Here is a 26,760-nt window from a genome sequence, read left to right as displayed (position 1 = left end):
TAGGCCACTGAAAATTTGCGGCCGAAAATGGCAAAAAAGAAATAATAATTACGGCATAAAATTAAAGCCGAAAGAATATTATAATTTTAATTAATTATAATAAATGCAATCATAGTAAAAAATTGGCATACATTTTTGGGGTGGCGTTTTGGTTTTTGGTTTTCGGCCAAGCATTTTTCATTTTCGGTTTTCGGTTTCGGCCAAACCTTTTCATTTTGCATCTCTAATTTAAATCATGTACAACCGATATGCTTGTTCAAATTAAGTAAGTCCAAAGAATGTATTATCTTTTCCAATGTAGAAAGCCCCGTGTCATGACTCTGTTAAAAAAATCTGTTCTAGTTAGAACAAAACCCTTCACAGATAGCTATCTTTTTTTCTCACCTTAAAGACAATAAAATCCAAAAACCAACCCAGGAAGGATTATCACATAAATTGTTGAGTTGAATTGTTGAAGTTAGAGTTTATAATCAGTGTGTTATGTTGAATTAATTTCCAGTGTTGGTTTTGAGAGCAGACACCTAGTCTTCAGGAGCGCTCACCTTCCTTCAGAGGTTCAGAACAGGTTAGAAAGATCAATCTTTTTAATGCATTTCTCAATCACATCTTTAAAAACAACTCAAGTAATTAGTACAGATCTACTATACGTCCATCTAGACACCTAGTCTTCCTAGCCATGATTTAATGTACAGCTGCACTGCAGTCCTTTGATCACTGAAAATGACACTTCATTATTAGTAAAATATCGATTTAATTTGAGCTTTCATCTTACAGCAAATCAATAGCGACACACGGCAAAATCATTCCCAAAAACTGGTCAGCTGCTTTGTGAAGTGAACGTGTTGATGCTTATCACAATGGTGAGTGAACAACAAATGCTGTGTGCAGAGTATCACGCTCACATGCAACACATCAGCTCTCAAATAGAAGAGGAAGCTCACTACTCAGAGCCTGAAAGATCATGAGTCTCTTCATAATAAATACGGTAATATGGTAACGAAGATAGCAAGGGTCACCCCACAACAATAAACATATCGATAGCTCACAATCTCAATAAAGCTTGAACTTGGCCTCCTGGCCTCTCTCTAAATGGTCACAAACACTGGAAGTATAACTCAATGGGCCACCTTGCCCCCACTCCCATGTTTGTATTCGCAATATTGTGAGCAAACCATGTACTCATTGCTGTCATTTGGGCCATGGGAGCTACTGTTGGCTTTAGGTTATGTTGACAAGTGACGAGCAAGTTGCTTGCATTAGCCATTCATTCAAGTGACGGGCTTCACTTACTCACTTTAAAAGCGACTCAGAGGAAGTCGATTGCATATCACGGGAGGAAATATTCACTTTAAATAACATTAAGAAATAGTCAGTGTGAGCTGTCATTCCGACTGCTAGTGTTGGGGGAGCTAGCAGTGATCCTGAGGTCATGTGACTTTCTCTAAACACGCCCCCCTGCGGCAGGAAAGTATTGTTAATGGGCTACAATGGCGTGGAGGGCGAAAAGTAGCGTTTATCCGTCAACTTTCCGCCCAAGAGCATTGACGGTCACTTTGTTGAAAAGGACATGATATAGACGAGGTGGACATGTTTTTTTTTTTCAACTTGGCGACGCCGGTGAGTGCTTTCAAATCTGATCATACAAAGGCTTTACAAGTTTATACAATCCGGATTTATTTCCCCTTTATGTGTGGTTTCACGCCAGTCTTGGCAGTCTTATTTATGTACGTTAGCAACTTAGCAGCTGCTAAATCGGCCGCTGTCATTTATACCGTAAAAATTCTTCTTTATGGTGTTGGTCAGTTATTAAATTCAACTGTGTAATATTTATTAAACCGTAGCAGCACAAATGAATGAAACTGATTATTTCCCCTACATTTGCGTGTGGTAACTGTTAGCATCTGCTGATTTAGCCACCATGTACAAAGTGCAACATTGGCTACGCATTGGTTACTCTTTTGGTAGCCTGGAGCATGCTCAATCATTTGTTTGCCTCTTATCGTTGGGGCAGCTGGTCTACAACAGCTGTCAATCATTGTTAAAGTGTGGCGTTTGCCGTTTACTCAAAGTACGCGTCTTTTATGCTGCCAAAATGGTTGCACTAACGGCCATTTTGGGACATGTGATGTCAACATCAAGATCTCTATGTTTTACTATCCTGTCTCAAACCACCTAACACCATATTAGCAATCTAAGATGCTAAACTTGTCACTGGGAATAAACAACGAATATGTTTTAATAATAAAGAATAATAATGCATTAGATTTACATAGCGCTTTTTGGACACTCAAAGACGCTTTACAGCGGTTGCATTATTCTCACACATTCACACTGCGGTGGCAGTAAGCTACTTAAGTAGTCACAGCTGACTGACGGAGGTGTGACTGCCTACGGCCCCTCCGACCACCACCAAACATTTGCACCTTCCATACACCAGTGTGAGTAGCACATTTTGGGGACTTTTGTCGTATCATCGTCATCGTGAAAAAAAATATCAAAACGGTATGTAGTATTTGCGTAGGTGACCGGGGGTCAGAGCGAACACTAAATGCAAAGGTTGTGTTCATTAGCTCAATTTGTCCTCTTTTCCCCATTTCACTCATAATATAGCACAGTTTTAAAAACTTTATGAACCTGTTATGTCTTATTGTGGGTGCTTCAAATTGCTCTCCCGTTCCAAAACCATACATATTATAACAGAAAATGCATCAGACAATATTTAAAAATGCTGAAAGCCATTTGGATATTTTGCCACTCATGTCAGTGTTTCGTAGATTATTGCTTCAGTTGTTTTGACTTTTTTTTTTACTGAGGGGTAAACTGCTCTGTTGATAAAAGTATTTAAAAGGGGTATTCAAAAGTAAATTGATATTGAACTTATTCTCTTTCACTGTGCATGTTTCTCTTGTCTGTCCCAAAACAAGCTATATCTACTATACAGTATCTGCTGCAACAACAAACCGTATTCCTAATCATAACAGTAATACTACAACTAATAACATCATAATAGCAGAAACAACATCTGCATTCTGCACATAAATCAATATTTACTTGTCGATTGTTTAAAAAAAAACAACTCCAGAACAATTTGGCAACCTTGACATAATTTGGTCCTCAGGGAAAACTAATTGGAAAACCCTGATGTATGGAGTTCACGGGATCATATAAGTACCACATACAGCATACAGTAGTACATGATTGTAGTTAAATTTTTTGACAGTCATGTTTCACCAAGGGCATTTCAAACTGCAGCACCGGGGCAGGAAAATCCCTTCAAACTTTGTTAGAGGGATAAGAGCCTAGAAGAGAATAAATTCTATGCTGACGAGTGCAGATGTTATTTAGAACAAAGCCTGCGAGACAATGAAGTCTGATGTGGCAAGCATGCTATGGGAGATGGCTGATGCTTGTCAGCGGGGACTGAGGCTGTCATATCAGCAACAAGACCTGATAGCATCTCAGACGTCAATGTCTCTCCTCTTGTTTTCTCTTCTCATTTCCTCTACTCGCTCCAATACTAACACCACCAAACTTTCCACTTGTCTTTCCCCCTTCTGTCCTTTCCTTTTCTTCACACCCTTCACTCTCACAAGGAGAATTTAACAGGCTCTTAATCAGCGCAAAGCAGTGTGGCACATCTGGTTAAACTGTATTTTAGAGTCAGCAAATCCTTTTAATGTAATATGTGAAGAAACACAACATTATGACACAGCCTGATATATTCTATCCATCTGGCTGACACATTCTACTGTCAATAAAAAGCACGCGAAGTCCACATAATTTCACACCTTTGCACCATGTTCATTAACATGGACATATATTTTTGATCAGTCCCACATTGTACTGCTGCGTAGGATCTCCATAAAAAATAAAGATAAAAGATATCATATCACATAAATGAGTATACAGTTGTGCTCATAAGTTTACATAACCTATGGGTATGTAAGCTAATGAGCACAATTGTATGGTGAGAAAAAAGGCTTAATGCCCCAAAAAAATCCAAAAATACTGTGGCAATTGTTTTGATATTTTCAGAGGTTGAAGTGAACATGAGTAGAGATGCGGATGTGAATTTTGGTGAGGATTCGTAGAATTTTGTGTCATTCAGCGACATTTACCTTTTGTACATCGGAGATGGGAAGTAATGAAGTACAAATACTTTGTTACTTTACTTGAGTAGTTTTTTCAGTACTTTGTACTTTCCTGAGTATTTTTTTTTTTAGACTAGTTTTAGACTAGCTTTTATCTGTTACATTTTAACATGAGTATCTGTACTTTTTACTTGACACATTTTCAAAACAAGGTCATTACTTTTGGTTTTTAAATGCATTAAAACGATTGAAATAATTGACCTGGAAGAAAAATCAGCGGCCAATGTATCCTGGTTCCACCAATAATATGAAGTGTTTCACACGGTCCCGTACATCCCAGCCTGTGATTGGCTCTACGACACGTGATCACATAACGTGCAATTGGCTAGATTAGAACAACCTGTAAATATGAGGGTACTGTGAGTCACCACTATTTTACTTCTACTCGTCAAGTACATTTCAGAGCCTGTTTTTTTACTTTTACTTGAGTCATTATTTGAGTGAGTACTTTTACTTTTACCAAAGTTGTTTTTACACAAGTAACTGTACTTTTACTCAAGCAGAGAATGTCAATACTTTTCCCATTTCTGTTGTACAGCTATAGTTGTGCTCATAAGTTTACATAGGCATGTAAACTTATGAGCACAACTGTACATGTGTGGTTTGTGTAATAGTAATAAGATGTAATGAATCAAAGTTAATGCTACGCACTTCATGGTGAGCACAACACACTACACCCTTACACATCTCACATTAAGAGTTTGCATGCTTTAGCCTTTAACTGAGAATTTCAGACTATAATAAATGACATCTAAGTTTATAAGAAAGCAGTTGATTTTATTTTTTTATGTGAAAACTCAGTGGAGGTCTGCAGTCCATACTGTGGTATGCTAGTTTTGATCATGTGAAACACAGACATGTCCGTCAGCCATATATGACAGAGCATGCTCACAAATGCAATGCTGATGAAATGTTATCATTTGAACTGGAGGAGACAGTGGCTAGTTCAGCAAATCACAGGCATGTAACTTTTTTTGTATTTATTTTATTTCATCAATAGCAGGCCTCCTAATGAATTAGTATTAATGAGTTGTTGAAAAAAATTAAGATTACAGATGGCATGTTAATCTCTCCAATGATTTGATTTGGATCCATAAACATTCGTTCTCATCTGTGTCTCATGCAAACGAAGCCCATGCAACTTGATGACAGAGCATGCAACACTTCTGAGTCCTACAATAGTTGCATCTCAGATGGAATCCCTCCTATAAGACAGTCATAATAATTAGTAGCTCAAAGGATGCCCTAAGCAAATTATTTGAATCTCTGTGATCCTTGAAAAGCAGGAAGCGGATGCACTGGACCACTCATCAAAAGTGTTAAAAGTATATTCGATCTTAACCTAACAACATGTTTTAGATTAGTGATTTTATTTATGATTGGCTCATAGCACCAATCACAGCACATGTAACACTGTCGAGAGCAAGAGGAATACAGGAAGTGATATGACAGGGATGAAAAGCACAAAACGAGCCCAACTGACTCTCCTTTCATTCTAAGCCACTAAGCAGAAACAGGAAGTAGCCCGAGGATAGAGGAGCAAAGAAAAAGTGAAGCCCGGGGCATTCTATGGGTCACCCAATTACAGCCAGATGATGCTTGCTTCAATTATATACCATGTCTGGATGGGTGGGGGATGGGGGTCCCATAAACATCATTACTGTTCTGCTCAGAGACGCATTGATGCATGGAATGCCGAGCTAGCTGATAGCTTCAGAAGATTTCATTGCACAAATACTACTGCAGCCGTGGTTCATAATTGCTCTGCTCATATTTGTATGAGTATGGCGTTCTACAAAAGGTATCTGCATGGCTGCATCCAACTTTGGAAATGCTCCGACACAGGAGTGCTAAGAAGTAAGAACCTAGCTGAATCGTGCAGGTCAGCCCAGCAGCTGAAGGCTTCTCTCTCTGTCCACCACGCCTTCATCCTCCCATGATTCCCTCTGTTGGATTACACACTTGGATGTTCAAATTGCCACTTTCTTGAAATGCCATCCAAGCTGCTGTGGGATTGGACCGTGACTGCGCAGATGCACAAGCTATAAGGGGTGGCTACACGGTGGGATCGGTGTTTGATTCTGAAATCGCTGGCGATGCGACAAATCATTCAAAGACAAGCTAATCCGTTGCAGATCCAGCATATGAGCATATGAATGTTGCCCCAATGTATGCGTTAACGCTTGCTTGTGTGATTCATGGGTGGGTATTTACTTATTTGATGACTCATGATGACTCAACTTTTCCACTTAGTCAATACAACTACACAACACGGGCTGACTGAATGACTGAATGAAAGCATTATTTCACTATGAAAAATACGTCTTGCTACAAAACAAAACAAACAGGAGGACTCTTAATGGTTACCTGATATCATTTATCAGGATGTACGTATCTGCAGTATAGTAGCTTCAGTAGTATGCAGAAGTTCAGCTACACCGGTCACATCATTCTAATGTTACCTAACATTATGCTGAGATGTTCATTAATGAGAAAGCTTTATCAAACTAAAACTGAACCCTTTTACCTTCGACAAAAAGTAAATGTGACAAACACTCAACCATTGTTAATAAATAAAATAAATAAATACATAAATAAGGAGTGGGGTTGATGGGGCGCAGAAAGGGTCTGTGTGAATCAAACAGTACACAGCACAGTAGCTGAGGTTGTTGTATCTTTGAGTACATGAGTCATGTTTCGCATGAAGTAGCGCTAGGTAGGGGCTGCATGACTTTCTTTCCATTAGGAATGCTGCCTTAGTGCAAATATTTACCTGGTGATGGAAAACAACAGCCCTAATGCATCATAAAAGCTTGCAGTAACAGGGCTCACACTAACGTCACTGGGCAAGCTTTGAGGCAAACGGGGATGGAGCACATGCGAGTCACTATGGGCAATTGTAACCATTATTTGATTATTAAAGACAGTCCTCTCGCTGGACATTTCATTAGGTACACCTGCACAGTCTGAGAACCGGTACAAAGAGATACCTTTGTAAAGATAGTAATAGTACACTTGTCACAGCAGAGCTGCACTGCATCTTAGTCAATGTTGTTTTATTATATAATGGTCATCTTCTACGTATAACAGGGGTGTCTAAACTTTTTCGATATTTTTAACACCTGTTAAAGGTGATAAGGCAAACAGTTTTGGATTTTTCATGATTCTGGGGGTGACCACAGCCCTGTATCCCACTAGAATAGATCCACCCAGCCCTGAGCAGATCTCCACATTCAGAACCAAAGCAAGAGTAATCAGTAATAAGATCAAAACATTTTAAAGCAACACTAAGGAACTTTCAGTTTTCGTTGATTATGACGACACCATATGGACAAAAGTGGTAGTGTTTTGACTGATGTAAGACCACATTTCCCATGAGGAGCAGCGCATAGTGTTGTCTTTGAGCTCACACCAGCGAGTAAAAGCCAGGCAATTGTTACTCCTTGACTGTCCCTTTATCTGTCCTTTTTAACCTCCCTTTTTCTTTTTTCTTTTTTTGTCTCCTCAGACAAACATTTTGCAGCTTCTGCCATGACAGCAGCAACCGCGCGTAGACGTTAAAATCGACTTCCGTCCCGTAATGAATGGGGAAAGGGGGAAGCATGCCGTAAAGCAGTTAGCACAGTTTTTTTGTGTGGCAGGGTTCCTGCCACCCTTCTCAAAGTTACTTCATGCTAGTAAAGGTGACACAGACCCCCTCAGGCCATGGCAAAGTTTTAATTCAACTAGTTGTACACTCTAAAAACAGTTGGGTCAAAAGTAACCCAATTATGGGTCAAAAATGGACCAATAGTTTGACCCAACTTTCTGGGTTGTTTTATGCAAAATTACCCAATTTTTTTGACCCAAGTAAAGGATATGACCGATATGTATGCATTGTTTTACACTAAAAGACCCAGTTCTTGACTCGAAGTTGGGTCAAATTGATCCAAGTAGAGGATCGGTCCATTTTTGAACCATAGTTGGGTTATTTTTGACCCAACTGTTTTTAGAGTGTAAGTCGATGTTGCATCAGAAGAGTTATGAAAATATTGTTATGAAGGTTGAAAAGTTCCTTAGTGTTGCTTTAAAGCTGTGTTTAATTGAGGATCTTAATCATAAATTTGATATGTTCGCAAATCTTTTGACACAGACAGCAGAAAGTGGAGGAAAGCATTTTTGCTCTTGAAACTGAAATATCTTCATTCATTAGGCAATACAAAGAAAAATGTTGTTACTATTTTTGTTATAAATAGTTTTGCCGCATAGCTAGAAAAGTTCTATAAGTCAATTTCCTTATTGTTAGTAGTTGTTATGTGGGTAGCATTGTAATTTAACATGTAATTTTACTACCCCCCAAAAATCTGGCCTTTATGCTCTTAAAGACAGACTTTTGAACTGGATCTCACAGGGGTAGCTGTTTTTATTTATAAAGTTTACATTTCATACCATACACTGTAAATTAAGACTCATTTGGAGAGGAAAAAAACTGGAAAAACAACTGCATAGGACATTAAAAAACACAATTCTCTCATTTAATTCTTTTTTTTTCTGAATCAACTGTTTTAGGTTTATAACATGGACAAGACGAATGAGTAATAACATCGCACTACAGTAGAGTTAAGGCACACGTACACCACCAGTGACGGAAATCCTCCTGGCCCGCCTTAAAGAAGAAGAAAAAAGACCTACTAGGCTTCAATGGACAGCGCCTGGTGCTGAAAAGCTCTCAGCGACATCTGTGCACCGGCGAAGTGATAACGCGCGCGCGTGTGCGTGTTTGTGTATGGTCTCATTCACGCGTGCACATATACACGCGTGCGTGGCTGCCACAGAGAGGACACCTTAAATGATCTTTCCAGTGACATATTGTGTAATGCTGATGACGTTCGTGGGTAAAGGTGAAACAACTTGGCGTGTTTTTACATGAAAATGGCGCCCGTTGCCGCCGCTCACCCAACCCCTCACAGTGCGGTACGCCAAAGTAGCACGGAAAGAATGTCATACTCATAAAACATTTTTAAAATGTGTGTTAAGAGAGAAGAGCTGCCGACTGTAGAGGGAAAATGTCGAGCACACGTCGACTATTTGAACCGCGGCTTGGGTGTCAAGAGGCAACATGATCGAGCCACGACACATCATGGACCTTACCAACAAACTAGCTAGCAGCCACAGCAGCAGTGTGGACAAAATGACTGTAACGAGCAACTTCTTACTTTAACATGGACTGTTCCTTCGCCTCCTCCGTCTTCTGTCGGTCCATGACACCGAGGATGATCTTCCTCTCGTCCTCGGTGAGGTGGCTGAGGTCCGGCATCTCCGGCATGGTGCCGGCCGCGGAGGCAGCAGGGCCACGACCGCCCCTGGGCCCTCGTGGAGCGGACATCTTTTACTCACAGTGGCTACAAACACCAGAAAGGAATTTGCATCAAACGGAAGCATTTTCTTTTTTTTATGCTAATAATAAAAATAACTATTTCATGTCGTGGGCAAATTCTGAATGTGCAGTTGGATGGAGCCCGTCGAGGCTAACAGATGACACGACGGTTCATGCACATGATGGTGTGCTACACGTTAAATATATTCGCTCTTTCTATTAAAATCTCATGATGAGCTTTCGAGTGCGTTGTGATATGGAGCAGAGGCTGCAATCAGAGGATTGGTGGTCTTTTAGATATTGCAGGTTGAAATCAACACAAACATTAGTGCTCTCGAGAAAGCACTCAGGATTAGAAATGGATGCCTTGAATAGAAGCAAACGCTGCAGGCTGAAACCTCCATGTAGTGTTACAAATATCCATCCATTCACGAGGTAGGACAAAAATCTAAATAAAAGGTGAAAAGAAACGCATGTCTTGCCTTTTATTTTGCAGTCATGTTAAATCCTGTCTAACCCATCGCTGCCATCCCTCAGAAAGGTTTCATTCGCATTTTAGAACAAAACAGATTAGGTCCGTCCGCGTTTGTTTTGGAGTCCTTACGCCTCCTCTGTCACTGTTTGGCTTGTTTTAATCCAGGTTGGTAATACTTGGAGATTTCTTAAATGCACAAAAATGGATGCAATGAGAGAGGGATGAAGGGGGTAAAGAGAGGGGGGGGGGCGGCGGGCAGAAGAGGCGGGGCGACGGAAACGCGTAGAAGAATCAAACGGAGGATGCTTGGATGTTCATTGACAGCAGGCGTAAAGCAGCACGGGAAACACGGAGTGGAGCTAATGTGCAGCTGGAACATGTTAATACTTTATTTTAGCATGTACATAATAGCTTCGAACGACAATCTGGCCATAACATAGATTTGTATAGTAGCTATGTACAGTACATTGCAGGCCTATGTAACATTGGAGAAACATAAAAAATGGTAGTTGTCACTCAGGTATGAAAGGTTATAGGCTAGGCTACGCAAAACATTTTACATTTATTCTTGTCAATCAATTATTTTTGAGCAATAGCATTTTATTTATATATATATATATATATTTGTAATACTGCAAATTTCCAGGAACCGTTACTCACGCTGGCCTCAACCACGTTCAGGTAGTTGTGGCGATGGGATTTAAACGACAGCATTAAGAGGATAAAGGATATTACCTGACAAGGCCAATAAGCAAATTAGCACTAAGTAAAACAACAGGTAGCTTAAATGGTTTAAATCAAACACTGTCAGCTCATGACATTTAAATCAAACTTGGGAGAAAACCTTGTAAATAGGCTTCATGGAAATAATTACAGAGCACAACTTTGAAGTTGTTTTTAAGTGATTCCCAGCAATTTACTTGAGGAGTTCAAAAGAGAACATACCAGATGAAATCTTACTTTGTAAAACTGAAAGCAAAATGGAGATGGTCATGCAACAGCAGAAGGATTTGTGAACCTCATTGAAGGAAACAAAGTAACTGTGGCATTTTCTTTATTTCTCATTTGGACAAATACACTTTCAGCTCATTTCTGTCCCAAATGAGGACAATCATTGTGGAAAATGGATGGATGTAGTTGTCAAAGGTGATTCTCTACTTATATCCATTAGTTGGAAACAAGTTGACAACACACCATGATGATTGCTTTAAAAGCAATGTTTCCACACATTTTTAAAGCCAACAATTTAATATTAGTAAAATCTCACAACAGACCACCAAACAAAAATGTCAAAAAAATGTGTAAATACTGAAATAATGATCTTGTCTAAGTTTACTCACAAATTCACTTATGCAGTATGAAATCTGGGCCCGTTGAATTGAACGCAAAGCTCATATTTTCACAGAAAATCATGAGTTATATTCTGTTGCATGAATGGCAGCAGGTTGACACAGGGTTTATTTACCAGTCACTGTATGCCACTGGCATAGACAGATGAAGAATAGTCTGATTTGCAATTAAAAAACAACCATTTTCAGACAAATTAAGTGAAGGTGGACAGCACCTATGATAATCTCTCAGCACCCTGGTTGGGAATCAGTTCTCTAAAGGAATTCAGTTCAACTTGTCACATTTGAAGTGACCCAATCAAATACAATTTTAAAGGTGGAATAAGAATGTTTTAACTTGTAAAAACATATCCAGTGAAAGGGTTCTTGCATGATTCCCAAGCAAGAACAGACACTGTGTGTGTGTGATGCAATCCAGATTGTTCTATTTATTTCTTCTCTTTTTCATTTTGTTATTTGACCACAGACACAACGTGCTTCTCTTTTTCAGACAACACAGGCACACTTCCGGGTTTGCTGTGCTTGCGTACATTCTTCTCCCTGAAAGACAAAGACGAAATATGGTGAGAAAAGCCTGCTGGTGAAAACGTGCAGAGAGGGGATGGAAAATTCGGGGGTGATCAAACACTTCATTTACTGATATTATTGTAACAATAAAAATATAAACACAGTGATTACATGAAGTACATTATTCTTCACACAGATCTGATCTCAAAGGGAAAATGATGGTGGGAAAAAAATGACAGTGTACTACAGCTTAGTGGCATCAGGGTGAAATGGGACAATCAATCCCCCATCCAAACAGAGAACGAGAACATACTATATTGTGAGAGGGAAGCCCCGTTTGAGGGATTTTCCATGAGGTGAGTGGGACAACAAAAGGCATCACCTGGCAGCAGTCCAAGTCAACATAACCCATGCACATGCACATCATGGCCATCCTGCAATCAGCAGTAGGAAACGGTAACGTAAATAAAAACTCACTTTCTGCGGCGAGCGTCCTTCATTGTCTTCAGCTCGTTAGCCTGGTAGTAGATGGCCTTCGGAAGATGGCGATGCTGAGCAATGCGTCTGACCTGCGGGAAGTGCTTGAACTTCTCTCTCAGCTTATGGCGGTAGTTGGTGGCCTCCCTCTCTCGGGGCGTGAGCTACAAGACATCATGGGAAACGTTAAGTTGGATTTGAAGCACAAAGATACTGGGTTTGGATCAAGGGAGTGGAACCTTGACAGTAGGATGGCATACATAAACAACTGAATGAGGTAAACTGGTAATACATTTTACCTTGGGAAAACTGTACAACAGTGGACATGTACTGTGCATGACAAAAATGGCCACAAAGAGACTGCAAACTCTTAACATACAAACAAAATGTACTAAGAAAATTTGTATTTGAGCATTAAAAACAATTAAACAATTCTGGAGCAAGGTGTCTTGTCTTGATAAATTCTATCATATCATCCCGACGTGTGGCAGAAAATGTATGCATGAGCAGTGGACACCAAACAGCGACAAATATTACGACCACGTCAATCAAATAAGATGTTAAGTTGTTTTAACTAAGGCTACCATCAATATTCATTCTTATTCAAAACTATGATACGTCTGAATTAAGCTTGTAAGAATTAAGTTTTATGAGATGCGAATCCTCTTTGACTCCACTAGTTCCTCTTTTAGCCAGTTAGAATTGCACTAGTGGTAATATTTGGATATCAATAGTTTGGGATGTAGGAAAATCATATTTAGTCAGGTGTTGAACAACTATTTAGTAATAAATACTATAGCTATCGCGCAAGTTATTGGACATGCGGGCACAGGCAGTAGGGTAGCAGAGATTAAAGAGAATAAGCAACCAACAATTTGGTCTCTGAGCAATAAGATCACAAGTTTTTGAGCTGAAGCCTATACAGAAATTAAAAAGTATGTATCCGGTGAGAAATAAAGAAATGTACGCAATAATTGGTATAAGAGTGGTAAGAAATGAAACACTAAACAGAAATGTTAACACAGAATTTGCCTAATGAATGCAGTATAAGCCAGCCGTAGGCCAAACTATGATCGATAATAGCTATTAATTAAACGTAAACAAGATTAGACAATGAATCAAATCACCGTTGTGGTCCCGGTATATCACATATTTTTTTCTACGTGTTATTTTGTTCAGAGTTAAAATCCTTGTTTAAATACTTTTTTTTTCAAGTGCTGCAAATGCCTAAGGTGTATATTTCTATGTCGCGGATTTCACTTATTGTGGGGGTGTTATGGAACGTAAGTCGATAGACGATAAAAGGGATTAGTTAAATATTATTTGGCTTGAATTATGAAGAAATCAGAGATTGAGCGGCGCACTGGGTTGCAATTAGGGGTGTTCTGAACAGGGTTTTATGCTGTCGATTCCGATCACATAGATAAGTTGCAGAATTTTAAAATTTTAGAGCAATTCAGTTAATGTTATTTTAATAGATTAATCAGATTTTTTAAATTTGATAAATTAAAAAAAACATTCTGTCCAAATTTCCATCCCTTTACAAGGCTCAAAATAACTTTTTCTTTGTGGAGCAGTTTTGCTAATCATTGACTTCATTTGAGGAGTAATTTTCTAATTTTGAGGTGCATTTATTAGCAAGTTAATAACTCAAAGGACCTGAAGCAAGGGTTTTTATATATATCTCTCTCTCTCTCAACAATTGCTTTCTTTTGTATATCAACCAATCAACCATTTTTATCACATTGTGCATGGCAACAAACAATTTTCTTGTCTAATAGAAACATTTTCAGTGGGGCAATGTGAAACAAAAATACACATTTCATTTCAAACTTAGTATTTACAAACGTGTTTATGGTCTTTTAGCTAAGCTAAATTGATTAAAGTCCAAAAATATAAGATGTACTGTAATGTAATTTTGAGAACAGACCTCAAAAGTCAAAATCATAAAAACTCAGGATTCAACAACATAATTGGTATTATGAATATTTTACACTATTAAGATACTGTACTTTTAAACTTATAGGCCATTCTTCTTGGTTGACCTACGGCGTAGCGTAGGTTACTGCAATTCATTTCCGGATCCTGTTCTGATGAGTATAATTTCTCTCTTGAGAGCAGAAACTTATTTGCCTGCTCTGCTATTGGCCGTTCCAAGTTGGATACGCTCTGCTTTAACACAGTTCTAACCAGATTTCTGTGAAAAGTGTACTCTTAATTCCAATTAAATGTCAATCTTTGGTTAGCTTAGCAATTAGCATTGCTTCTCTGTCTTTCGTTGTCATCCTTTTGTGAGAATACTCGTCAGAAATGTACTCTAGCTTATTCGCTGCCATGGAGGCGATGATAACTGACTTGGGAGCAACTCTGCGTGTTATTGTGTTAAGCTGCAGTAGTAGGCAGCTAAAGCTGGTGTGGTGTTGGTAGCACAGAACTAGCCTCAACATTCGACTCCCTGTAATAGTTGATGTAAGCGCGTTGCTACACTTCAACGTGCATGTGGCCAATGAAGCCTTTTTAGGACCATCTCCATCAATCAGAAAAAAATAAATATTTGCTTCTCAGTTTTCCTATTCATTGTATTTTGATGAGGCGCAAAATGCTAATATTGATTTAATTTGAACAATAACAGGACGTTATGTAATTTCATTTCATGTAATACTTTGGTCTGTAATGTGCAGTTTTGAGAAAAGAGGGAGGTGATGCTACACTGCACACAGACTTTTCTCTATAGTTGGCTGCAAAGTACTAGCTACGGATCATCGTTTTTTGTGAACGGCAATGAAAGGCATATGCTGATGCCGTATTTTATTGCAAAAATCGTTAGATCTCGATCGGTGGCCGATCGATTTGGAGCCCCACTAGTTGCAGTCATTTGTACTTCCACATAATGGAACATCATTAGGCCCCTTGGCATGTCTTCATTTTTCATGGTCCTAACCATTCAAAGATTATTAGTGGATTTATCATTATCATATCAACCAAAAGAAATTCATTTTAGACAATTTAAAAAATGACAACATTTGTTGTAGAGCATAATTGCATAGCATAGAATCCATTGAATCCAAGTTTTCAAACAAAAAAGTGAAATGCAGCAACTAAAAGAGAAGTCATCTGTGATGCCTTGATTCAGCATTTCCGTATTTCTTGATAATGAAAGACACCCTCAGTCCAGCTTGATTGTTAATGCTTCATTATGTTGCGAGCGGTGCGCTTTAAGTGATTGGCCGATTTAAACTGCTGATAGGAGCAGGCCCCGTCTGATCTCTTTAAGTGCAATTCTCGCGAATAAATCTTCTCTTACACAGAGACGGTAAAACAACTACCAAGTGAGCCAATTTTCCAAACGGAAGCGGTATTAAGCGAATAAGCAGAAGTGGCTGATTTGAAATGAAAGATGGCCGCTGTAAATGGCGATAGGACACCATTGATCATTATTTTAAAGCCTTAACTGAATTTGGAACATTTGAATACATTAACGACTGTTAAAGGAGTTTTATTTGAAAATTGAGCACAACAAAACTATAAGGAAACTTTGTCCATGATAACAGACTGCACTGTCTGACTAGGTGAATGTGTTGAAGTTGAATCATTCTTTAGTATTTTGTCAAACAAATGCACGAGTGAGTGCATTTCTTTTGGGTATACTCCTGCTGGTACATTTCACTTAATAAGAGTGATCCTGCCCTAAATCTGAATGTTTGGCATCTACTGACAAAGCCAAGGTGGGCGGTGTGCTGTCAAAAGCAACCATCTAATGAGTCAGGAAATGAATCAGAGGGTTGTGGCACATGTCTGACATTTAAGGAAGATTGAATTGCTTAGTAGATAAGTGTGTAGTGTACTTTGAGTAGTTGTTCCAACTTAAAGCAAAAAAAACAAGTTTTAATAGTAGTGTTCTCATTGTTACAGTGGAAAAAGGATAAAACATGGTACTTACCACTCCCAATTTCTCAGACGCGGTCGCTTTCCACAGACGAATATTCATTTCATCCGACCCACTCAAAAGGTAACGGTTATCGGCCGACCACTTAATGCAGATGACATGCTGCATGCGTTTGGTGTGGTAGACCTCCCTGGTTGGAATAGGACAAATAAAGCAGTCACACAACATGCATACACTTTTCATCAAATAAGCTGTTCACAGTTTGATCTCAACATGTATTTGATCAATTATTCCTTTCAATGGTACTGACCTACTATGGCCAGCATCTTTGTTGAAGATGCGGATGGTCTTGTCAAAACTGGCAGACACAAACTCTCTGCCAGTGGGGGAATAGTCAACATCGAGCACTGCAGACACGTGATCTGCGTGTACCGTGACCGGCTTGTTCAGGTATCTCATGTCATATGTGTAAAGACTGTAGAGAAGGGACACAGGAACATAATATTATTGGAAAAAGAATCTTCCGAATCTACATTGAGGATTGTCTGAAGGTCTCGTCCGTTCACTCACTTATAGTCTTCATTACACGCTGTGAAGAAATAGGCCGCCATTGGATTCCAGCACAATGTGTTGCTCCTCATCGTCATGATAACCTAAAGACAGAAAAAAATATTTATAACATATTCTTGTATAGGTTGGGGAAAAAAAGGGTTAAAACTGCAGCAAAGGAGTGGCTTCACTATACTTTTTTCAGTGGAGCTGCTTCTCTCATGTCATACAGTACGATGCTTCTGTCTGAGGCGCAGCTTGCAAGAAGTTCCGTCTGACAAAACAATCATACATGGTCAGCACAACACTATCAATACAATTTCAAAATCTGAGATGTGTCCCCCCCCCAATACGTTTCAAGTAACAAATCAAAACATTTTCACACTTGGATGGATAGAGCAGACATATATCCTAGTCCTGAAAACCAAAAGTCCCAAATGAGTACCAGCAGCGAGGAGACTGATAGTCAGAAAGGCCAGCCAGCCCTTGCACATACAATACCTGCTCGTACCTGAAGGATTTTTTTTAAATGGTTGGACGCCAAAACAACTCCTTTCGAATACGCTTTTAACTCTGCGTACCCAAGTACCACGAGCTCATGGTTTTCAAAAATTTGCAATTACATTTTTTTTTTAAAGCATATTGAAGTAAAATAAGAGTTTATGATCAAGGGGGTGGAAAAATGTATGTGAGACTTGATATTTGATTTTAGCTGGTTGAACAAAATGATTATGAGAATAAGAAATTGTTGTACAGACCTAGTAATGTACTAGCGCTAACTAATAGTAAATGTTCTCTTTGCTATGGCTGGTTCACACAAGACATGCCATTTTGTCGGTTTATTGGCTAGCAATTGACAATTCCATAAATGACGTCACAGGTCAAAATGGCGGTCTTATGCTGCGTGGGAAGTTGGATTTATCCCACTTAGAGTGTCCCAGTTCTGCTCTCAAAGCATTTGAGGCAAATGTAAACAATAAAGATGGCTAATGCCGATAAATTGTTTGTTATGGTTAGTCATTCCAAATCATGTTGTGTCACGTGAACATATGTCTTATGCCTCTAACCCTTTGAGGGCGGAACTGACACAATGGAAAAATCTGTTTTCCCACTTTCCTCGAATGCAGCATTTTTCTTCGGTGAAGCAACGCTCTCCGTTCATTGAAAAGCATTGAACTTTGGATCGTTGTAATTGGATTTTGTGAGGATTATTTTTATTTGAAAATGTGGCAAAACGTTGTTTGACTACTATAACAATATGCCTGTTTTTTATGCTAGTCACAGGCAAAAGCAATATGATACGCCGTGGAAATGAAACATTGCATTGTGGAAATAGCAGAAATGCTGAGATTGTTTGGAATTGTCAATAGACTGTGATTCAACAATACTTGGGGAAATAGTCATCATCCCTGGAGTTTTCTTTTACTAAGTTTTGAAACCATTTCTTTTACACTTGAGTGTATGAGGCATTACAATACATCAAGACAAAGTACGTGCAGACCGGACACCGCTTGACCATTCAGATTGAGCTGTTTACATGATGCTCATTTAGTTTGGCAATTTAGTGTGGTTATACCATTCCTGTGAATCCAAATGAAATGCCATTCGAATGCAGCCTGTTTGTCAGTTCAAAGGGTATGAATCCTTAATGCTGCTTTCCGAACGGTCCAACTTCCACGACAAGCATGTTAACAGAACCCAATAACGTAAAATGTTTTCTCTCTCTTGTGACAGAATGAGGACAATCCTGATGTGCTACATGCTGCATAGGCTCACCTCCACTGGGTTAAAATGGACCGAGCTGAAGCTGTCCACACCCCAGGTGAAAGAACGGATAGGTGTGCTCCTCTGTTCATCCCAGATGTCCACCTGCTGGCCACATGTTGCAAACACACCTTCTTTCTGATGATGGTCAAGCCCTGTGAAGACAGTCTGCAATGGACAAGCACCTATTTTTTACCAAGATCATTTTACTGAACTTCATGCATATGTAAACACAATTGAGTGTGGAATTATCCATTATTAAAGAATAACACAAGAGGTACCTTGCCCAGAATTGTATTCAGTGGCTCCACTGCCTCACCATAACCCGGGGCTTCCATTTTCCATTTTTTGATTGATTTGTCATCCCCAACCTGTTAAAGATCATTTCTGTTAGAACTGAAATTCAAAAACTGTGGGGCGCAAGAATTTAATAGCCCATCTTTGGCATGATAAAAGTTGTAGTCACAGTGAAGAACGAAGTTCCACAGAAGCGAACAGCCATTCCACGGACAAATCCGTCATGGGCTTGAAACGTGCGGAGGCATTCACGACTGGAAAGATTCCACACTTTAACCTAAGGATGGAATTAAAAAGCCTTTTGTTGTCACACAGCTGTGCATATAACACAAATATCTGGAAAATAATAAATGTGTATTCAATGAGTAGTTACCTCCCCATCACAAGAGCCAGACAACAATGTTGAGAGGCTCTTGGTGTGCTTGGCCATACAGTTCACACCATCTCTGTGTCCATCCAATGAAGCCAGGAACGGCTTTGCAAACACCCTATCCAGCTTCGTGGCATTAAGGGCCCGGGTGTATTCTCTGCACACTTCAAATGGATGAAGTGTAGGGTCATAGTTTCTGGGAACTGACAGCAACAACACTCGTCATACGTCAAATCTATTCACCCTATATTGCCAAATACATATATAGTATACCTGTGGGACCAGCAAAATACACTCAAACAAATTGCACTAAAGGTTTAAAACAGATTTAATATTATTCACTTTTTTTTTTAAACGATTTTGTTCATGTACTTTTTAATACAACGGTGCACAAATCACTAATCTTATTAAAACAAAACAAAAAAACACTCAGGTCACTAAATGAATGAATGAAAATGATGTGATTTATCTCCGTATAAAAACTGGACTTAAGAAGACTTAAGAAAAGCAGTCTGCTTATCAAAACTGGCTAGTAGCAGCTAGCCTAGCCAGGTTCACTTCACCACTTACCACGCTGAATATCTAGTTTGGTCTCCCGGACGTAGTCGTCCGGGTTCCTCGAGAGGACTTTTACTTTCATCTTAATGCAAAAAGAATAATATCAAAATGCACTTGCACTTGGTTAGGAAATTAACAATATAAACTATCACAACAACAGGAGCCCATGCGTCGATTCGGAAGCATCCATTTACGGAAACTGCGGTGCATTGTGGGACCAATGCACCCCCCAGCCCCTTTCCTCGCCCCGGGTACGTCAGAGAGGGAGTGGAACACGACATATCCGGTGACTAAAGTGAACGCACTTTCTCCACAACCTCGTATTCCTATTTCTGTTATCTGCTTAGTATGCTAGTACATGCCACACTGCTAAAGTTTAGCTATTGGAAGAGCGGTATGAGAAATATGGGTAGTATATAATGACACCGTGGTAATGAAAACCTTGCGTCAGGTTCCAGAATTCAGAGCAAAATTTTACCGTGTTTTTTTTTTCAAATTAAACGATTGTAGGCCTCTGACTAACACACGATGTTTTGCCAGATTTTATTTAAAAACAACAACAACATGAATTTAAAGATCGAGTGTATATATATATATTAACAACCTTGGTTGAATAGGAAATACAGTACAGTAGTTGTATTTATTTGTACACAATGTTTTAAGTTGAAATTCAAAATCGGATATACGTACACTATTCACTACACTAATTTGAACCGCAAGGTCGACCAGCAGCGGCTGCTTGACATTTGGTTGGGTAATGTCAGTCCTGGTTGACGCCACATGTCAGAAACGTGGGTGACTAGTTAACATGGGTTCACGATGAGACATTTCAAAGATGTTACATCGCTGCAATATCGTGACGACATTATGGCTAAGATTATGACTTGCCTGATAAACTCACTGAAGATTTGTGATCACGTGCTGTAAACACAGTTAGCTTTAGCGAGCTACAGCTAAAGTTGGTAAACATGAGCACTGGCCCAGATCACAGTACCGATGGCAAAAAGGGATCTGCTGTGTCACTCGCCGGACATGTGCAGCAGGTTTTCAAACATGTGAAGGTGGAAAACCTGTTGGCAGGATTAAGTGGAGGAGTTGTGTCAACGCTGGTGCTTCATCCTCTTGACCTGGTCAAAATCAGGTTTGCAGGTGAGCCAGACACAGCATTTGCTATATAAACCATACTCATCCTGTTGGACGCTGTCGGTATTTTGTAATGCTGCATGTTTTATCAGACGTAGGGAATGGGCTCTTTGCACAGCTCGACTATTTCCTGAATTTAATACTACTCCTTTGTTTTCTGTCTTTCATGAGTGGACAAATTGATTATTCCAGGTGTGTCTGACCACTGTCGTCGTGGTTACTAAAGTCAGGCACACTTGGATTAATCAGATTGTTCAATCACGAAAGACAGGAAATGGAGTGGTATTGAGTTCAGGAAGTAGTGGATTTGTGCAAAGAGCCCACTACAGCCCTCGAGAGCCGCTGTCCTGCCTGTTTTTGATGTTCCCTCCTCCAACACCCCTGATCCAAATGATCAGATAATGATCATGATGTAGACATATTTAACAGGCAGTATCGCGGTTCATGAGAATTGGACTTCCTACCGTTGTTCTAGATGTTTAACTCTTCCGACACCCCTGATTCAGATGATCAAGATTGTAATCAGGTTACTATAGAGCAGGGGTGGGCAAACTCGGTCCTCAAGGGCCGGAGCCCTGCAGGTTCCCTCTTCCAACACAAGCTGATTCCAACCAACAGGATCGTTATCAGGATTATGCAGAGCTTGCTGATCATATACAGTACCAGCTGAGTTGGAGAAGGGAAACATCCAAAACCTGGAATCGTTACACAGTCAATCTATTAATGTGCACTATTGGTCCTACAGTGAAATGTGTTACTAGTGAGGACAAAGAACAAATGAATTTATGGACCTGAAGATAGATTTCATTCAAAAGAAAAAAAACATCATTAAATAAATCATTAGCTTTAAGTAAAGGCACGTTGTTATCATTAATGTATTCAAGGTAGAACTCTTAAACCGCTGTGTTAAAAATGCTTTAGTGATTATCAGTATAAAACATTCTATCACCCCCCCCCCTAAAAACAAAACAAAAAAACAACTTGAGTGTTGTTATGGTTTTCCATGATAGACCATATATTACTTGCAAAGACTAAGCACACTTGAATGTATTTTTCCTACAGTGAGTGATGGTTTGGAATTGAGGCCCAAATATAATGGCATACTGCATTGTATGAAGAGTGTGTGGCACCAGGAGGGACTGAGGGGACTCTATCAAGGAGTAACCCCCAATGTGTGGGGTGCTGGAGCCTCTTGGGGTCTCTACTTTTTCTTGTAAGTCTGTTGTTTATTTATGCATTCTTTAACATTCCTTTTGTATCATGACACACTGCTTCATCCACAGCTACAATGCGATCAAAGCTTACATAAAGGAAGGCCGCCAGACAGAACTGAGTGCGACGGAACACCTGGTGTCTGCTGCCGAATCAGGTTAGTTGAACTATACAGTATGTGACATGGTACACTGGTATTGACGTGCTGGAAAATATACCAATGTTGCACATTGTCATCTTTTCCCCTCTCTCTCTCTCTCTCCAGGCATTCTAACGCTCACCATAACAAACCCCATTTGGGTGACCAAGACCAGGCTGGTACTGCAGTACAGTTCTGACCCAAACACTAAACAGTACAAGGGGATGTTGGATGCCCTTTTCAAGATCTATCGTGTGGAGGGTGTGTCAGGCCTCTACAAGGTCAGTCTCCACCAGGCATTTTTCTTGTAGCCTGTACTAGATAACGGTAATCTCAGAAAGGGTGTGACTACAACTACATTTGACTGCTATTGTCCATAACCACCACTAGAGGGCAATATTACACTTTTGTGATGCCCTTTTTTGTTGCAATATAGACCACCAACGTATTTATTTCCACTTTTAGTCATTTATTTATTTATTTTTAATTGTGGCAGTTTTGGTCCATCTTGCCAGGACAAAATGTTATTCAAATAAGGGGGCGGTCCTAAGCGTGTCTTGGGTTGGAAGTCTGGCCGGCTTGAATGGAGAGCTCCAGCAATGGACGACTATCTGGTCCACTGTCACCTCGACTTGTTGTCGAGCAACCCAAGTCGCAAGTTGTGGTGACAGTGGACAAGATAGTTGTCCCTTGAAAGGCAGTTTGCAACGACTGAGTCCAACCCAAGACACGCTTAGGACCGCCCCCTCATTTGAATAACATTTCATCCTGGCAGTATGAACCAAACCTGCCAAAATTACAAATAAATAAATGACTAAACGTGAAAATAAAAACGAATATAAAAAATATAATTCAAAAATTATGTATATATATATATATATTAGGGGTGTGAATTGCCTAGTACCTGGCGTTTCGTATCACGATTAATCCCGATACAAATCCATACATTTATTATTGCGATTTTTGTTTTGTTTTTACAAAAAATTAGAAAATACTAATCAGTAAACTTGTACATGTACACTGTAAGATTTGTATGAAAATTTATTTATTTATCTGAAAATTTAGGCTTGTAACTGAGCCACTACTGCATTTAACAAACTGGTTGGAGTCTGTTTCATGTCTGAACAGCACTGAAATAAAATATTAAGGCTTAATGTTCCATTAATATAACATTCTTCCATGCTTAATGTGTGAATCCTAACCCTAAGTAAGACCTTTTGTTGAATATTCCCATAAAAAATTGATGTTTAAAAATCGATTCGGCCGCATAGCGGATAGATTCGAGAATTGTGCGCTGTAATATCACGATATATTGCCAAATCGATTTTTTTTCTAACACCCTTAATATATATATATATATTTATTTTTGGTGATTTCATTTTTGTATTATATTTTTTATATCCGTTTTTATTTTCACTTTTAGCCATTTATTTATTTATTTAGTCATGTATTTATTTTGAATTTTGGCAGTTTTGGGCCTCAATAAATAATGTTTTGAGTACTGTTTACAAAATGACGCTTTAACATTGTGAAAAATTACACATGACAGGAGGGTCACATTCAAAATTGAATAATTACTGTGGAATATAATAAGTGTTGTGTGCAGTGAATCAATTTTCTTATAACTTAAAAAAATGTATAATGTATTTAAAAGCAAATCTATGCTTTTACTTAACTTATATGTTGTGTAGTTTGCAGTGGTGTAGAACTGTACTACATCATACACAGTTATTGTATATCTTGAGTCCCATATCTATCTTAAATAAGTCAATTAAAATATTAAATGTGCAATTGGTCATAATCTTGTGTTGTCAATGGGCGTATTCAGTGTTTCATCCTCGACTGCACTTAGCTAATCACTAAAAATTCCTTTTATCACAATAAGAAGGCAATGGCAAATATTGTATGTTGTGTTTTGCTGTCAGATGATGATTGAGAAATTCAATCAAATTACTTACAAAACATAATCTTAAAGGGTTACGTTCCTGGTCTCTTTGGAACATCTCATGGTGCGCTGCAGTTTATGGCCTACGAGGAGCTCAAGAGAGACTACAATAAATACAAGAAAGTTCCTTCCGATGCAAAGCTGGTGAGTCATTGAACCTCACGACAGCCTCTTCTGAGTTTACTAGCACTCAAACCTTTCAGCTGAACCCGAGGCAGACTACAGTTGATGTACTTCGAATGTTGTATGACCCACTGCTGTACCTGCGACTTTTCTCCGCCCATTCGCCAGAATGCTCTGGAATACATCGCAATGGCGGCACTGTCCAAAATATTTGCTGTGGCGACGACATACCCGTATCAGGTGGTGCGAGCTCGACTGCAAGACCAGCACAACAGATATGGCGGTGTTGTCGATGTCATCAGAAGGACTTGGCGGTACGATAATGGTGTACCAGTGATGCTTTCTACAAGTCTTACCTAGTGCTGCAGATTATATATATATATATATTTATTTATTTGTTGTGTGTGTCTGCGTGTGTAATCGTCACTACCTTATCTCCAGGAACGAAGGCGCCACTGGCTTCTACAAAGGCATCATCCCCAACCTGATTCGTGTCACTCCAGCATGCTGTATTACATTTGTAGTTTATGAAAATGTCTCACGCTTTCTCCTTGGCATAAGTTAGCAAGGTCCAGTAGTGAAAGGGAAATGGACACATTCATACTGAAGTGCCAAACACAACAGGAGAGACTCAATGGCCAGTCAGAATATCTGGATTACGAACCTCATTACATGTACGGAGTGTTACACTCACCTCTTCATTGATTTTTTGGCCTGCTTGTTTGTGCTTCCACCCTTAAGGATGTAATACTGATCTAAGGATCTTGTTTTGACACAGATGAGCGTCTCCAAAGGACTTTTGTGAAATTAAAAATGTCACAGCTAAGTTTGCTTTTTGTATATTTTGTCTGAAGAATGAATAAGGTGCTGAAGATAAACAAATAGAACAAGGGTGACATCAAGTTGTCAGTTTTTAATTCACGTAATGTAAAAAAATAAAAAATATATCAACTTTTTCTAACGCATATATTATTTATATAGCATTTACTGGCCACTTTTGTTCTTGCTGTGAATTTATAACTGCACACTTGCCTAAATTATGTCATTAATTCATAGGCATATTAGAAAAAAAATGTAAACAGTCAATCGTTCATTAGTGCTGCTTTGAAGAGAAAAAAAACGCACCTTCAAAATTGACGTTTTCCTCCTGTGATTTTCTTTTTTTTATCTGTTATTGTTGGGTTTTTTGGAGTAACATTTTCAATTCCGTTTGCCTTGCATTGTATTTTATATGGTTACATTTTGAAATACTGTGAATGTAGCATCTAGTTCAGGAGTTAAAGTTCTCCGTCGTGGGGACGGATTTCCGTCATTTTGAAAATGAGACCGGTGCACTCCATAAACAAGTCCCCATGGGGACTGCACATTTTTTTTAAAGATCCCATCATTAAACTGACATTGCTTTCGCGCATTTAATTTATTAATACAACCTTAAAAAATCTTGAAAACGTATTGAATTTTAATATCTGGGCGAGGTCTTAAATTTCACGCTGTGTGTACCTTCTCCGTGGAGAAGCAGCAAGCCATATTAGGAGAAGTTGGCCGAACTGTCTGTCCCTAGAGTGCAGGGTGGCATTGCGGACGGTACATGTCGAGAGTCCAGTCCTCCACACACTACGCGGCCAATTTGAATTTAGGAGGGGAAAGACGATGTTTTAATAGCTATTCACTGTTTGGAGTTTACTCACTGAAGAAAAGGAAAAAGTTGGAACTGTCAGCATGCTGCGGCGTCCTGCTACGGATGAGTTAATTGCTAACCCGCTACATGCTAACGTGAGTCAAGAGTTCCACCTTTACATATTACGCACCGATGTACTATTTAAACACCATATTAACAATAAAAATGTAAAAACTAGCGACAAGGATAAAAGTTCGTTTTGCGGTTGATGTAACGCATCATCATCATCGTAGCGTAATTAGGTCATAATTACTGCGTGTGCGTGCGCGCGCGCTTGCGTCTGTGAGAGATGAAGGCAAGGTTATTTGGGTGTGATTCTGTAAATGTTGCATTCATAAGTGTTATTTGTCCGCTTTTTCCCCATTTCACACGTTATGATGGCAACAACTGTTATGGAGAAAGCAAATCTACTTTCCTTACGGGCTGAATAAAGTATGTTTAAGTATGTGTTAGTTTTTTTAAAAATTTCATCACATTTTTCATCCCTGATTAATGCCTAAATATTATTATTTAAAAAGAATCAGTGTGTGCCCTACTGCCCGCAAAATTTGTGTTAATTGACAGCAGTCCATTTAAACATAAACAAAAATCAGTCAAATTAAAATGTTTTGCTTTAACCCTTGATCTAGTTTAACCCATGTGTATGTGCATATCATATACTATATTAGTGCCTTACAGTTTTCCCCAGTCGCTTTTGTACATTTCTCATATCACAATTTGAAATTTGCAAAACAGTAAGTTTACTTCTCCGAACAATTGATTTGTTGACAAACCAACTCAT

The 26,760-nt window shown here is 39.1% G+C and overlaps 3 protein-coding genes across 22 annotated transcripts in view; 1 reads left to right on the top strand and 2 right to left on the bottom strand.

The window, feature by feature from the left end:
• The window catches only part of rims2a (regulating synaptic membrane exocytosis 2a), a 145,796-nt gene extending 135,592 nt beyond the window's left edge, over positions 1–10,204 (bottom strand). For all 20 annotated transcript variants that reach the window (XM_086079536.1, XM_086079528.1, XM_086079539.1 and 17 more), the window contains exons 1-2: positions 9,990–10,204; positions 9,347–9,532 (exon numbers count right to left, since the gene is read on the bottom strand). In XM_086079536.1, coding sequence (XP_085935662.1) covers positions 9,347–9,516 — 170 coding nt within the window. In that variant the 5' untranslated portion in view covers positions 9,517–9,532; positions 9,990–10,204. The remainder of the gene's footprint in view (positions 1–9,346; positions 9,533–9,989) is intronic.
• An 815-nt stretch (positions 10,205–11,019) lies between these two features.
• Positions 11,020–20,099, bottom strand: dcaf13 (ddb1 and cul4 associated factor 13). The gene is made up of 11 exons (XM_086079254.1): positions 19,752–20,099; positions 19,185–19,384; positions 18,981–19,088; positions 18,796–18,885; positions 18,527–18,682; positions 16,947–17,024; positions 16,772–16,854; positions 16,512–16,676; positions 16,256–16,391; positions 12,316–12,479; positions 11,020–11,871 (listed from the first exon to the last, which is right to left on the bottom strand). Exons 1-11 carry the CDS (start codon positions 19,819–19,821, stop codon positions 11,784–11,786), a joined length of 1,338 nt encoding a protein of 445 aa, XP_085935380.1. The 5' UTR covers positions 19,822–20,099; the 3' UTR covers positions 11,020–11,783.
• On the top strand, positions 20,000–26,426 carry LOC147171917 (solute carrier family 25 member 32-like). Its single transcript, XM_086079255.1, has 7 exons — positions 20,000–20,888; positions 21,945–22,095; positions 22,166–22,251; positions 22,360–22,514; positions 24,209–24,322; positions 24,470–24,615; positions 24,743–26,426. Exons 1-7 carry the CDS (start codon positions 20,708–20,710, stop codon positions 24,864–24,866), a joined length of 957 nt encoding a protein of 318 aa, XP_085935381.1. The 5' UTR covers positions 20,000–20,707; the 3' UTR covers positions 24,867–26,426.
• Positions 26,427–26,760: the final 334 nt, after the last annotated feature.

This window comes from Leptonotus elevatus, chromosome 6 (assembly GCF_054856555.1).
Source record: "Leptonotus elevatus isolate MCC_2025b chromosome 6, RoL_Lele_1.0, whole genome shotgun sequence".
Taxonomy (NCBI): domain Eukaryota; kingdom Metazoa; phylum Chordata; class Actinopteri; order Syngnathiformes; family Syngnathidae; genus Leptonotus; species Leptonotus elevatus.
Note: the sequence above shows the minus strand (reverse complement) of the source record. Positions and strands in the feature narration are given on the sequence as shown.

Bases quoted from the DNA above. Each gene is read 5' to 3' on its own strand.
- dcaf13 (XM_086079254.1), bottom strand. From the start codon at position 19,821: ATGAAAGTAAAAGTCCTCTCGAGGAACCCGGACGACTACGTCCGGGAG. The intron at 19,385-19,751 runs GTAAGTGGTGAA...TGTTGCTGTCAG, and splicing joins CAAACTAGATATTCAGCGTG to TTCCCAGAAACTATGACCCT. The intron at 19,089-19,184 runs GTAACTACTCAT...TTCCATCCTTAG, and splicing joins CTGGCTCTTGTGATGGGGAG to GTTAAAGTGTGGAATCTTTC.
- LOC147171917 (XM_086079255.1), top strand. From the start codon at position 20,708: ATGAGCACTGGCCCAGATCACAGTACCGATGGCAAAAAGGGATCTGCT. The intron at 20,889-21,944 runs GTGAGCCAGACA...TTTTTCCTACAG, and splicing joins GGTCAAAATCAGGTTTGCAG to TGAGTGATGGTTTGGAATTG. The intron at 22,252-22,359 runs GTTAGTTGAACT...CTCTCTCTCCAG, and splicing joins GGTGTCTGCTGCCGAATCAG to GCATTCTAACGCTCACCATA.